Source organism: Taudactylus pleione, unplaced genomic scaffold (assembly GCF_031769625.1).
Source record: "Taudactylus pleione unplaced genomic scaffold, aTauple2 ptg002615l, whole genome shotgun sequence".
Lineage (NCBI taxonomy): Eukaryota > Metazoa > Chordata > Amphibia > Anura > Myobatrachidae > Taudactylus > Taudactylus pleione.
The window spans coordinates 237501-249749 of NW_028286993.1; the positions used below are offsets into that span (position 1 = coordinate 237501).

A 12249-nucleotide genomic window follows, 5' to 3' on the forward strand; every position below is an offset into this window, starting at 1 on the left:
CTGATTTCATAGCTGAAGAGTTCCAAACTTCCACTGGCATTAATGTAAGCACAAACACTGTGTGGCGGGAGCTTACTGTAATGGGATCCATGGCCTAGCGGCTGCATGCCAGCCTCAGGTCACCATGTCCAATGCCAAGCGTGGGATGGAGTGGTGTAAAACACACGGACACTGGACTCTGGAGCAGTGGAAACATCTTCTGTGGAGTGAGGAATCACGCTTCTCTGTTTGGCAGTCAGATGGGCGAGTCTGGGTTTGGCAGATGCCAGGAGAACGTTGCCTGACTGTATTGTGCATACTGTGACGTTTGGTGGAGGAGGGATAATGGTATGGGGCGGTGTCAGGGTTTGGGCTAAGCCCCTTATCTCCAGTGAAGGGCAGTCTTAATGCTTCAGCATACCAAGACATTTTTGCATAATGCTATTGCTGGGTACACACTGGCAGATATCAATTGATCGGCGAATATATTGGGTGCCCATCGGCCACAGTGTTTCAGCAGTACCTATCGCATCAGCTCTGCTGCACAGCCGATGGTAGATGTATCTGTCCATCGGGCAGTGTGTACGGGCGGTCTGCTCACCCCGCACCCTTGCAGCAGAGGCCGCGGGGAGGGGGGCGGGATAGTTTGGGGAAGACTCTTTTCTATTCCAACATGACAAAGCAAGGACTATAAAGATATGGTTTGATGAGCTCGGTGTGGAAGAACGTGACTGGCCCACACACAGCCCCGATCTCAACCCCATCCAGCACCTTTGGGATGAGCTGGAACGGAGATTGCGAGCCAACGTCCGTGCCGGACCTCATAAATGCTCTACAGAATGACTGGGCACAAATTCCCACATAAACACTCTGACATCTTGTGGAAAGTCTTCAAACGGGAGTGGAAGCTGTAATAGGGGGACCAACTCCATATTACAGTATATGTATACAATGTCATTACAGTCCCTGTTCGTGTGGGTACAGGATGCCAGCGGTCAAACTCGATGCCGCTAACCTAACCCTCCCACCCAGCACCCTAAACCTTCTCTTCCCATTAGTGCCTAACTCTGCTACTTAACTTTGGCGGGATAGTATATATATATATATATATATATATATATATATATATATATATATACATACACACAAATGATATGAGACTCTGCGATCACTCATACAAGTAACCGATATGGCAGCTGTCACGGTAGATTCCGGGTAATAGGATAATCATACAGGCCCCAGTCTCTGCGTTGGATGTCAGCCATGCAGCTCGCTGTGTAATTGCTGCTGACCAGTATACGACGTGTTACCTTTCACCTGGACTATGATAATACCAGTAACCTCCCAGCTCTATAATTATAGGACCTGCGGCATTTGCAGAGTGACGCTAAGGTTACACAATGATCCACAATAATGCAAAATATCATTTTCTTTGGATGAAAAAAAGACCTAAGTACCAGTCACCTGTTAGACATCTTACAGGTACATTTATTCCCACACTGTGTGTGATTATTCCTAGGGGACTGGAAGAGAATTATTGCCGAAATCCGGATGGATCAGAAGCCCCCTGGTGTTTCACCTCCAACCCTAGCATGAGAGTGGCCTACTGCTTCCAGATCAAACGCTGCGCAGACGATGTCACGGACGCCACAGGTGAGGCCTCCATCACCCCTTCCTACCCCCCTCCTCCCCATCCATGTCCTGTGCCCGTAATATTATACACACGCTTACATACGGGAGAAAATCCATGGAAATAACCCCATTTGTTGCCAAATAAACCATCTTATCTCAGAGCAGCGGTAATTATCTAGGTTACATGATGCTGTTATAAAACAACATAAATATAAAATATTAAAAGTGAATATTATCCCAGTACCGGATCCATTTTAGTCTCCTCAATATTAAAGTGTGTGTGTGTGTGTGTGTATATATATATATATATATATATATATATATGTATATATATATATATATATATATATATATGTATATATATATATATATATATATATATATATATATATATATATGTGTGTGTGTGTGTGTGTTCTCTCAAAAGGGTTAACATCCAAACCCACTGTTAGATTTGATAGTTTGAGGTGGAACATCGACAACTACAGTACTGCAAAATATAAGGACTCTGAATCAGATAAACAAGACAATATGTTTAAGAAACGAAGCACTTATGACCCTGTGTCTACTAATCCCAGCATTAAAGCGTTTACACGCTTGATGGAGCAATCCATCAAGCAGTTGATTCAGAAAAACAAGATTAGGCATAATCTCACCAGGTTGGAAAGGGATGCTTTAGGACAACTGAGGGAGAATAAATTAATCACTATAAGACCAGCTGACAAAGGGGGAGCCGTGGTGGTCCAGGACACTTGCTCCTATAACAAGGAGATTTTGAACCAGTTATCTGATACGAACACCTATAGAGCTCTGGATAATGATCCTACTATGGTGTTCAAGAATAGACTAGACACAGTGTTGATGAGTGCCTTGGGTCAGGGGTGGATTTCTGAAACTGTTTGTGACTATTTGCGTTCTGAATTCCCTATCTGCCCCATATTATACACATTACCCAAGGTGCATAAGTGTATACAGAGACCACCAGGACGACCAATCATCTCTGCCCGGGGTTCCCTGCTTCAACCTGTGGCTCGCTTTCTAGACACATATTTGCAACCTTGTGTAAGTCATATACAGAGTTATATTAAAGATACTAGAGACTTCATTAAAGATCATAAATCCTTGGTTATTGATATAGATTCACATCTATTGGTGACAATGGATGTGTCATCCTTGTACACAGTCATTCCCCATAATGAGGGGATTCAAGCTGTCAAAAAGGTTTTGGAACAATACCATCATGGCTTACCACCAGTTGAGTTTTTGTTGGAGTTATTGCATTTGACACTTACCTGTAACTATTTACGATTTGGTGATCGATGTTACCTTCAAACATCAGGTACTGCTATGAGGAGTAATATCGCCCCAGAATATGCAAATATTTATATGGATGATTATGAGACACGTTATATCTACCCGATGTTTGGAGGTAACATTGTGCATTACAGACGTTTTATTGACAATGTTTTCTTGCTATGGCGGGGTGATGAGGCTTCAGTTGTGGATATGGTGACTAGTCTTAATCAATTGGAGACTCCAATTCGTTTTACCATGCAATGTAATAGGCACCAGATTGATTTTTTAGATGTGACTGTGTTCGCGACAAATTCAGGATATGGACATCGATTGTTCAGGAAAATCACAGATCGGAATACACTTCTTGATTATAATAGTTATCATCCTAAACCTTAAAAGGAGAGTCTTCGGATTTCGCAATTTGTTAGTCATGCGGAACAATTCTGATAACGATACTATGGAACTTCAACTTGTGGAAATGCAACAGCCATTCTTGGAGAGAGGATACCATCCAGAAATAGTTAAGAAATGTCTTGATAGAGCATATAATCTTTTTTTGCAAAATAGATCATCTATAAATAAGGAAGATTCAGAGAACTTTGTGTTCCTCACCACTTTTGATACAGGAAGTTATACCACACCGTTGGCGGTTAAAAAATACTGGGAGGTGGTGAAATCGGACCCATCATTGGGGAAATTGCCTATCGTAGGAGGTCAAACCTGAAAGATATCCTGATGCGCCGAAATATGTCGATGAAGAATACTGACGAAGGGTGGTTATCTACATCTAAAACAGGGTGCTTTAGGTGTTTAAATTGCACCACCTGTCGAAGCATGAATGTTGGGACCTATTTTTCACACTCACATAATGGACAAAAAATTGAAATCAGACACCGCTTATCTTGTATGTCTGATTTTTGTGATTTATTTACTTATGTCCGTGTTCAATAATGTATGTAGGCAAAACCATTCGACCATTCCGTGAACGCATCGCTAACAATCGTTCATCAATACGGTTGGCCTTAAACACGGGCAATTCTGATAAACCAGTGGCTCGTCATTTCACACAATATAGGCACCAATTGGCTTCCCTCCGATGTATTGTCATCGATAGGATTCTGCCCTTACAGAGAGGAGGCGATAGGGCCAAAATCCACTTGAGAAGAGAAGCAATGTGGATTGAAAAACTTGATACGATTTGGCCCAGAGGACTTAATGAATCAATACAATATAATATCTTCCTATAAGGGGTGCACTCTGAATATCTCCAAGATCTATTGTTGCATAGAGATTTTTTTCTTTTTTTCTTACTTTTTTCTTGATTTTTAGTTTTTCTCTTTTTTGGATCTGTGATGTACTGAACCATCGATGCTAACTGTGATAATGAATACTGATGCTATATTGGACATAAATTACTGGGATTTTTTATATTAACATTTATATATAGTATAATGCGCATTGATTTGGTTCATATCAACCCATTGTCTGAAATGATATTGATGATATTGATTTATTGTGATAGACCTGTGTAGAACAAATTGGTGAACTATTATTGCTGTTTATACGGGGTCATGTGCCCCAGGTGACTGCATTTGAGTTGCTTGGCAACCTGGTGTTGTATACCAGGAAGTATGGCTGTTAGTATCACGTGACTTAGCCGCGCGCATGGCGATCTGTGATGACGACATGTGTGCGCGTCTGCCCGGCTTACAGCGCTGATTTGCACTTCAGAGATGATGCCTGACGGGGAATTAGTTTGCGCGTCTAGGGATAGCAACTGGTCTAATACCTGGATACCGGAACACTATCTACTCAGGTCTTTTACATATGTGTTTGTTTTATGTTCAATGTATGTATTTGTCCATGTCAGGGCTTGTTTGTTATTAGAGGGATGGGGATTTAGGTATTTATAGGCATGATGTATCATGGTTATTGTACCTGTACAAAGGTCCGAACGGGACCGAAACGTCGGAATCTATTTGTATGATGAAATAAAGCAATTTTTCTTGAGAATTACTGCATCAGTCTGGTGAGTGCACCCCTATAAGATAATATATATATACATGTATGTGTGTATGTGTATGTATATATATGTATGTATGTGTGTGTATGTGTGTGTGTGTATGTGTATATATATATATATATATATATATATGTATGTATGTATGTATGTATGTATGTATTTATGTATGTGTATATATCTGTCATCGGTGACCTTGGTCTCCGCACAGGATGATTAGTGGTGACCTCTATTTCTCACTCAGGTTGTTTCTCTGGCAATGGAGAGACCTATGACGGGCATGTGAATAAGACGAGGAAGGGCATTCCGTGCAGTTACTGGAGTGAGAACGCCAATGATCCTCAGTACGTCCTACTGACACTCTCAGCCCATAATCGTACATATGAAAGGGTCCAACAATAAACCATTCATCCTTCTTTCCAAGCAGACAGCAGGAGAACTACTGCCGGAACCCAGATGGGGACAGCCACGGCCCCTGGTGCTACACAAAGGACCCCAACACTCCCTTTGACTATTGTGCTATCAAACTGTGTGGTAAGGAATAAGTGTGTACAGCGATCTGTGGCGACTATTGTGTGTCACCATTGTATAGCGCTGACTCTCCCAGTGTCCTCACTTATCCCTGTTTTACAGATGGGAAGACTCCAATTGGTCTAAAAGAAGCCGGTAAGAATTCGCTGTCACGCGCTCTCTCGCACACGCGCTCACCTTGTCAGTCTGTTTTTCTCTCGCTCTCACCTTGTCTCTGCCTGCCTCTCCCTCGCTCTCACCTTGTCTCTGCCTGCCTCTCTCTCTCACTCACCTCGTCTCTGCCTGCCTCTCTCTCTCACTCACCTCGTCTCTGCCTGCCTCTCTCTCTCACCTCGTCTCTGCCTGCCTCTCTCTCTCACCTCGTCTCTGCCTGCCTCTCTCTCTCACTCACCTCGTCTCTGCCTGCCTCTCTCTCTCACTCACCTCGTCTCTGCCTGCCTCTCTCTCTCACTCACCTCGTCTCTGCCTGCCTCTCTCTCTCTCACCTCGTCTCTGCCTGCCTCTCTCTCACTCACCTCGTCTCTGCCTGCCTCTCTCTCTCACTCACCTCGTCTCTGCCTGCCTCTCTCTCTCACCTCGTCTCTGCCTGCCTGCCTCTCTCACTCACCTCGTCTCTGCCTGCCTCTCTCTCTCACCTCGTCTCTGCCTGCCTCTCTCTCTCTCTCACCTCGTCTCTGCCTGCCTCTCTCTCTCACCTCGTCTCTGCCTGCCTCTCTCTCTCTCTCACCTCATCTCTGCCTGCCTCTCTCTCTCACCTCGTCTCTGCCTGCCTCTCTCTCACCTCGTCTCTGCCTGCCTCTCTCTCTCACCTCGTCTCTGCCTGCCTCTCTCTCTCACTCACCTCGTCTCTGCCTGCCTCTCTCTCACTCACCTCGTCTCTGCCTGCCTCTCTCTCACTCACCTCGTCTCTGCCTGCCTCTCTCTCTCACTCACCTCGTCTCTGCCTGCCTCTCTCTCACTCACCTCGTCTCTGCCTGCCTCTCTCTCACTCACCTCGTCTCTGCCTGCCTCTCTCTCTCACTCACCTCGTCTCTGCCTGCCTCTCTCTCTCACTCACCTCGTCTCTGCCTGCCTCTCTCTCTCACTCACCTCGTCTCTGCCTGCCTCTCTCTCTCACTCACCTCGTCTCTGCCTGCCTCTCTCTCTCACCTCGTCTCTGCCTGCCTCTCTCTCTCTCACTCACCTCGTCTCTGCCTGCCTCTCTCTCTCACTCACCTCGTCTCTGCCTGCCTCTCTCTCTCTCACTCACCTCGTCTCTGCCTGCCTCTCTCTCTCTCACCTCGTCTCTGCCTGCCTCTCTCTCTCACTCACCTCGTCTCTGCCTGCCTCTCTCTCTCACCTCGTCTCTGCCTGCCTCTCTCTCACTCACCTCGTCTCTGCCTGCCTCTCTCTCTCACTCACCTCGTCTCTGCCTGCCTCTCTCTCTCTCACTCACCTCATCTCTGCCTGCCTCTCTCTCTCACTCACCTCGTCTCTGCCTGCCTCTCTCTCTCACCTCGTCTCTCGTCCGGTTCTCCTTGCCTGCTCCCCTGGTACTGCTCCTAGTTATCTCCAGGTTCTGACTTCGGCTATTCTTCTGACCTGATTCTGCCCATCCCCTGGTACCATCAATCCTGCTTGGTTCTGACCCGGTACTGCCGAAAACGCTCTGGTACTCCTCAGAACATCCTATTGGACTACCTGCCTGCAGTTCCTCCAGTCTCCTGACCGGTCATATGGGAGATGGTGTCTTAGCTCTCCATTTCCCCACACATGAAATGCCTATAAGGTATATTACAGCTGGTACACCATATCTGTGGGTCTATGTGGTGAAATAGTCTCCTTCTTCATATATAATAGACCTATCCTAAAATTGTAACCTCCTTGGATGAAATCTTGGACCTTCTAAGCAAGGTGACCAACATTACAATCACTAATAACCTGTCCCCTGTCCTCTAGGGGCAAGCGTACCCAGATCCTCTATGCAGCTAGATGCCTCATAGCCTCCCACTGGCAGTGCGTGGACCCCCATCCCTCTCCATTACAATTGGTCATTAACAAACTGTCACCTGGCTGGAATGGAAAACATGGCAGCATAGGTCTCACCCATTATCTCAGACCTGGTGCCCTCCCCTTGTCCACCCTCTCAGGGGCTACCAGGCCCATTGTGTGATACTCTGGAATCTGCAGCTCCCATGTGTTACGTCTTGGTGTTCCATTGTCATAGTGTAACTGTGACTGGACGACTTTCGCCTAGGCCGGCCCTGGTCACGGGTTAGCGCTCTTGGACTCCCACGCACAGTCAGTGACCGCCTGTCACTGACTCCGCCCCCTGCGCCGTGGGCGTGTAACGATGCTGCCACCACCAACCTCTACCAATGGCGTTTGGAACCGCTGTTTAAGTTACTCCTCAGGCTCCTCCCTCGGCACCTGGAACCGCTTCTGCTGCGTATGCGTTTGACTAGCTGTGGCCACACCCCCTGATTGGTGTCGGCTGAATCCTCCTGATCCCTCGCAATGGACCAGGTCTGCACGGTAGCTTGGCAGAGGGCTTGAACTTGGAGACACGGAGCTCTTACCCAGAACAGCCGGAGAACGGAATAGCGTTTGGCGCAACTCTGATGGTCGCAGGATTGAGATACAATTGAAGTCAGGCAAGATGTTTATTGCTCAAAGTCTTGAAGATGACTCGCATCGCATACAAGAAATCTTATCAAGCAGTTCTTCTCCTCAAAGAAGTTACAGGGTTGTACCAAAAACGCAGGCTCACAGGCCCTGTATATATAGTCAGAACACATAATACAGCATGGTGACATCCACCCACCGTTGGTCTTGTAACCCAATCAGACCATCTATCCTAAATGTAATTACAACTCACATTCCACAGGAACTGGTAATTTACTTTCATCCTTAGATATTTTGTCACTGTGCGATTAATGTATCAATGTAGGATAACCAGCAATAATATTCGCTTTGGTCTTCCTGCAATAGTCATGAAAAAACAAACACTTCTCTCCCCCAGAAGTGCAGACACACAGGAGATAGTCTCAGGCCACTGACTCTTCACACCTTCACAGCTTCCATCCTGGTCTAATCTGGATGCACTTCAAAGAAAGCTTTGTTACACAATGGTCTGACCTCTGTCATAGGTCAGGACAATTAACATATCACTTCCTATGTCAGGAGGTGAGAATGTCTCATAACCATTTCACTTAAATGTTACAGCCTTCTAATACACAACAACTTATACATTCCTTTATAAGTGCATTTTCTCTACAAAATATACATTTAAACCACATAGTGCATAGCCTATTAAAAATGCGTTGCTTCATGCACTAATGCATTGCAGATCAGCTGCAGTGCATTACAGCAATACATATATACTTTAATACAGTTTATTATAAGCCATGTGCAGTGTGCTTTTACACTGTCCTTTTAAAAATGGCGCAATGGCATGAGGGTTAATCCCCTCAATGTCTTGGCAGCCATTTTAATCACGTGTGGTCGGCCCCCGGCCACAGTAACCTTTTCCACTCCTCGCCTTTGCTCGCTGCTCTTTTCAGAAAAAAGGCTCTCCTTATACGGGACACAGAAAATGGCGGCCAGCATTGCGCGCCTGTTTGTTCTGCGCAACTCTCCTACTGAAACTGCGCCTCTCTCATTGCAGAAAATATTCAGTTTGAATCATGCGGTAAAAGAGATGAGAAACATCAGAAAAAGGGGCGAATAGTGGGCGGTCGTCCTGGAAACTCGCCCTGGACCGTCAGCTTACGCAACCGGTACGAAGGAATCTAGTTAGAGCAATTATAAAATGCACCTTTTCTGTCACTGATAGGTTTATTTTATTTATTTCTCATCCAGACAAGGGGACCATTTCTGCGGGGGTTCCCTGGTTAAGGAGGATTGGGTTATCAGCACGAGACAGTGCTTCTCTTCCTGGTAAGAATCCCTAAAACCGATCACACCCCTCTCTTATACTGGTAGTTGGGTGTGCACACTCCCATCCTTCTCTCCCCTGTAGCGGCCATAATAAGAGAGACCATTCCCCGTCCCGGACACAAGTGGATGAAAGACATTGGCTATGAGTGGGCCTCTAGTGGTCTCTTCTAGTTGTGTGGAAGCTTCTGTGAGATGAGAAGATGGAGGAATGGGGGGGGGAGGGGGGAGGCGTAAACCACTAATACTGACGTCCCTAGTATAAAGAGACTGACTCCATCCTCTCCTGCAGTGACGCTGACCTGTCCGGATATCAAGCCATGGTGGGTACACTCTTCGTTAACCCTAAAGCTGAAGACCCTGATAAACAGTCTGTGGCCATCAGCAAGATCATGTGTGGTCCATCGGACTCCAGCCTGGTGATGCTGAAGCTGGAAAGGTGAGGTCCTGCTGCAGCAATGCTCTCCATCTGTTGTAGTGCAGGACACAGGAGCTGTGGGTATAGGTCCTGTCTGCTTTCCCTGCTGCCTGTGCTCCCTGAGTAGTAGGTGCCCATACACTAGGTCCTGTCTGCTTTCCCTGCTACCTGTGCTCCCTGAGTAGTAGGTGCCCATACACTAGGTCCTGTCTGCTTTCCCTGCTGCCTGTGCTCCCTGAGTAGTAGGTGCCCATACACTAGGTCCTGTCTGCTTTCCTTGCTGCCTGTGCTCCCTGAGTAGTAGGTGCCCATACACTAGGTCCTGTCTGCTTTCCCTGCTGCCTGTGCTCCCTGAGTAGTAGGTGCCCATACACTAGGTCCTGTCTGCTTTCCTTGCTGCCTGTTCTCCCTGAGTAGTAGGTGCCCATACACTAGGTCCTGTCTGCTTTCCCTGCTGTCTGTGCTCCCTGAGTAGTAGGTGCCCATACACTAGGTCCTGTCTGCTTTCCCTGCTGCCTGTGCTCCCTGAGTAGTAGGTGCCCATACACTAGGTCCTGTCTGCTTTCCCTGCTGCCTGTGCTCCCTGAGTAGTAGGTGCCCATACACTAGGTCCTGTCTGCTTTCCCTGTTGCCTGTGCTCCCTGAGTAGTAGGTGCCCATACACTAGGTCCTGTCTGCTTTCCCTGCTCCCTCAGTAGTAGGTACCCATACACAAGGGCCATTGGTGCCTGGTATCACAAATAGATGCTGTAAGTAAGGGTTATTTGTGGGTGGGATGATGGCATTGCGCAGGGGGCTAACTCTACGGAAAGCCGGGAGGGAGCTTATCTGCCCTCTACAGAAAGCCAGGGACGCTGAATCTGGATGAATGTCCCGGTTACGAGATAAAATATAACTTTCTCCATTGCCATAATTTGCCTCATTTTTAGCAGTGAGCGAAAGGATTTTGTACGTGATGTGCATCAACCTGGGTCCAGTGTCCCGAGGATCCAACACTGGTGGCTTGCAGGGTTGGGCTCCGGTCTTCCCATGTCACCCTGCAGTGTTAAATGGTGCAATCTGGGTCGTGCCACATGCTACCTGATTGGCCGGTTCCAAGTGTCCACTGCAATGCTGGAAGACCAAGGTCACTGCAGACCTGGGTCCAGTGTGAACGGCGACGACTCGGGGATAACCCAGGTCAGCGCTGCTGTATAAAGGGGTCATGTCCTGGGTCTGATCAGAGTTGGAACCATGTTCCAGATCCTGGATCAAACCCTGGACTTTGGTGTAAAAGGGGTATTAGTAAGAAGTTTCCTGGTAGCGTCTTGCTGTTCCTAATCTCCTGTATTCCTCAAGCCTGATCAGGTGGGGGGGACCAGAGTTCCCATATCTCATGGTAGATTAGTATGTGCATGCCATCTGTTTGGGAGGTCGTTCCTTTAGACATCGAGTAGGGTCCACAAATGGTCACAAGGGTTGAGGCTTCTGGACGCAAGGAATTGAGGAAGTGCCGTACATGAAAGTATGTAAATGGTTTGAGGAAGAGGGGACCTTTGCTGAAGATTGAAAGTGTTCTCCATTGTCCATCTCTACAGAAGTCAGTAGGAAACTAAAGATTCGCCTCAATCCAACTCCTGTGGCCATTCTGGGTGGAAAGTCCAGGTTGCCCCAGATGGGAGTTAGAGGGGAAATGGGAGAGTTTCACAAAGAATTAGTGTTGGGAGTAATTTGGAGGAGGGGGAAAGGGTTGTGTTAATAATTTAGTCCCCATAAGAAGGGGGGGGGGGCGGCGGCATGCCATCTTAGGACAGTGTCACCAAATGTGAGCCATGTTGCCCTCATTGCCAAATGCGCCAGTATAATGGCCTGGAGTCTCGTACATACAAGGTTCCCAGTGAAGGTGAAACTCCACTTTTAACACAAAGATTATGGAGTCTATGTACTAAGTCTTGGAGAGAGATAAAGTACCTACCATTGAGCTCCTGTCATGTTACAGGCTGTTTGCAAAATGACAGGAGCTGATTGGTTGGTACTTTCTCTCTCCAAGGCTTAGTACATCTCTCCCTAAATCTGGTACCAGGGTTCAGAATCTCCCCCATGTTGTCCTGCCAGCTGAGCTGCTGGTAAAGGTGAGCCCCCTGGAGAGGTGTTGGGGGGGATGGGGGTCGCGCGGTATCTGAAAGCTGTTAGTACTGATGGGACGAGGAGTCCGGATCTGTAGTCGCAACTGTATGTCCACAAATGATGGGAAAAATCACAGGTTGGCTTGAAAACCTGTCCAGTCTATTCAGACCTGGGGGAAAATAGGGATCATTGCTGCACAATGAAGCCAGACGCTAGAAATTGGGTATGAGGCCCCAACTGTGGGGTTGCAGTAGACTGTCACAGCCCCACAGCGAGAGGTGAAGTAGCCTGGCTGGGTACGTGCGCGGTATACGCCGCAGCTGAGTGTACGGAGGTGATAGATTAGTCTCAT

General features: G+C 47.1%; 1 protein-coding gene across 4 annotated transcripts in view; it reads left to right on the plus strand.

Annotated features, from left to right (window-relative positions):
* MST1 (macrophage stimulating 1) overlaps window positions 1-12249 on the plus strand; it is a 59259-nt gene that overhangs the window by 41254 nt on the left and 5756 nt on the right. For 3 of the 4 annotated variants that reach the window (XM_088466183.1, XM_088466182.1, XM_088466185.1), the window contains exons 10-16: window positions 1499-1632; window positions 5172-5271; window positions 5352-5461; window positions 5561-5593; window positions 9105-9216; window positions 9299-9376; window positions 9666-9812. In XM_088466183.1, the coding sequence (XP_088322309.1) occupies window positions 1499-1632; window positions 5172-5271; window positions 5352-5461; window positions 5561-5593; window positions 9105-9216; window positions 9299-9376; window positions 9666-9812 (714 nt within the window). The remainder of the gene's footprint in view (window positions 1-1498; window positions 1633-5171; window positions 5272-5351; window positions 5462-5560; window positions 5594-9104; window positions 9217-9298; window positions 9377-9665; window positions 9813-12249) is intronic. The other variant, XM_088466184.1, reaches the window with a different exon arrangement.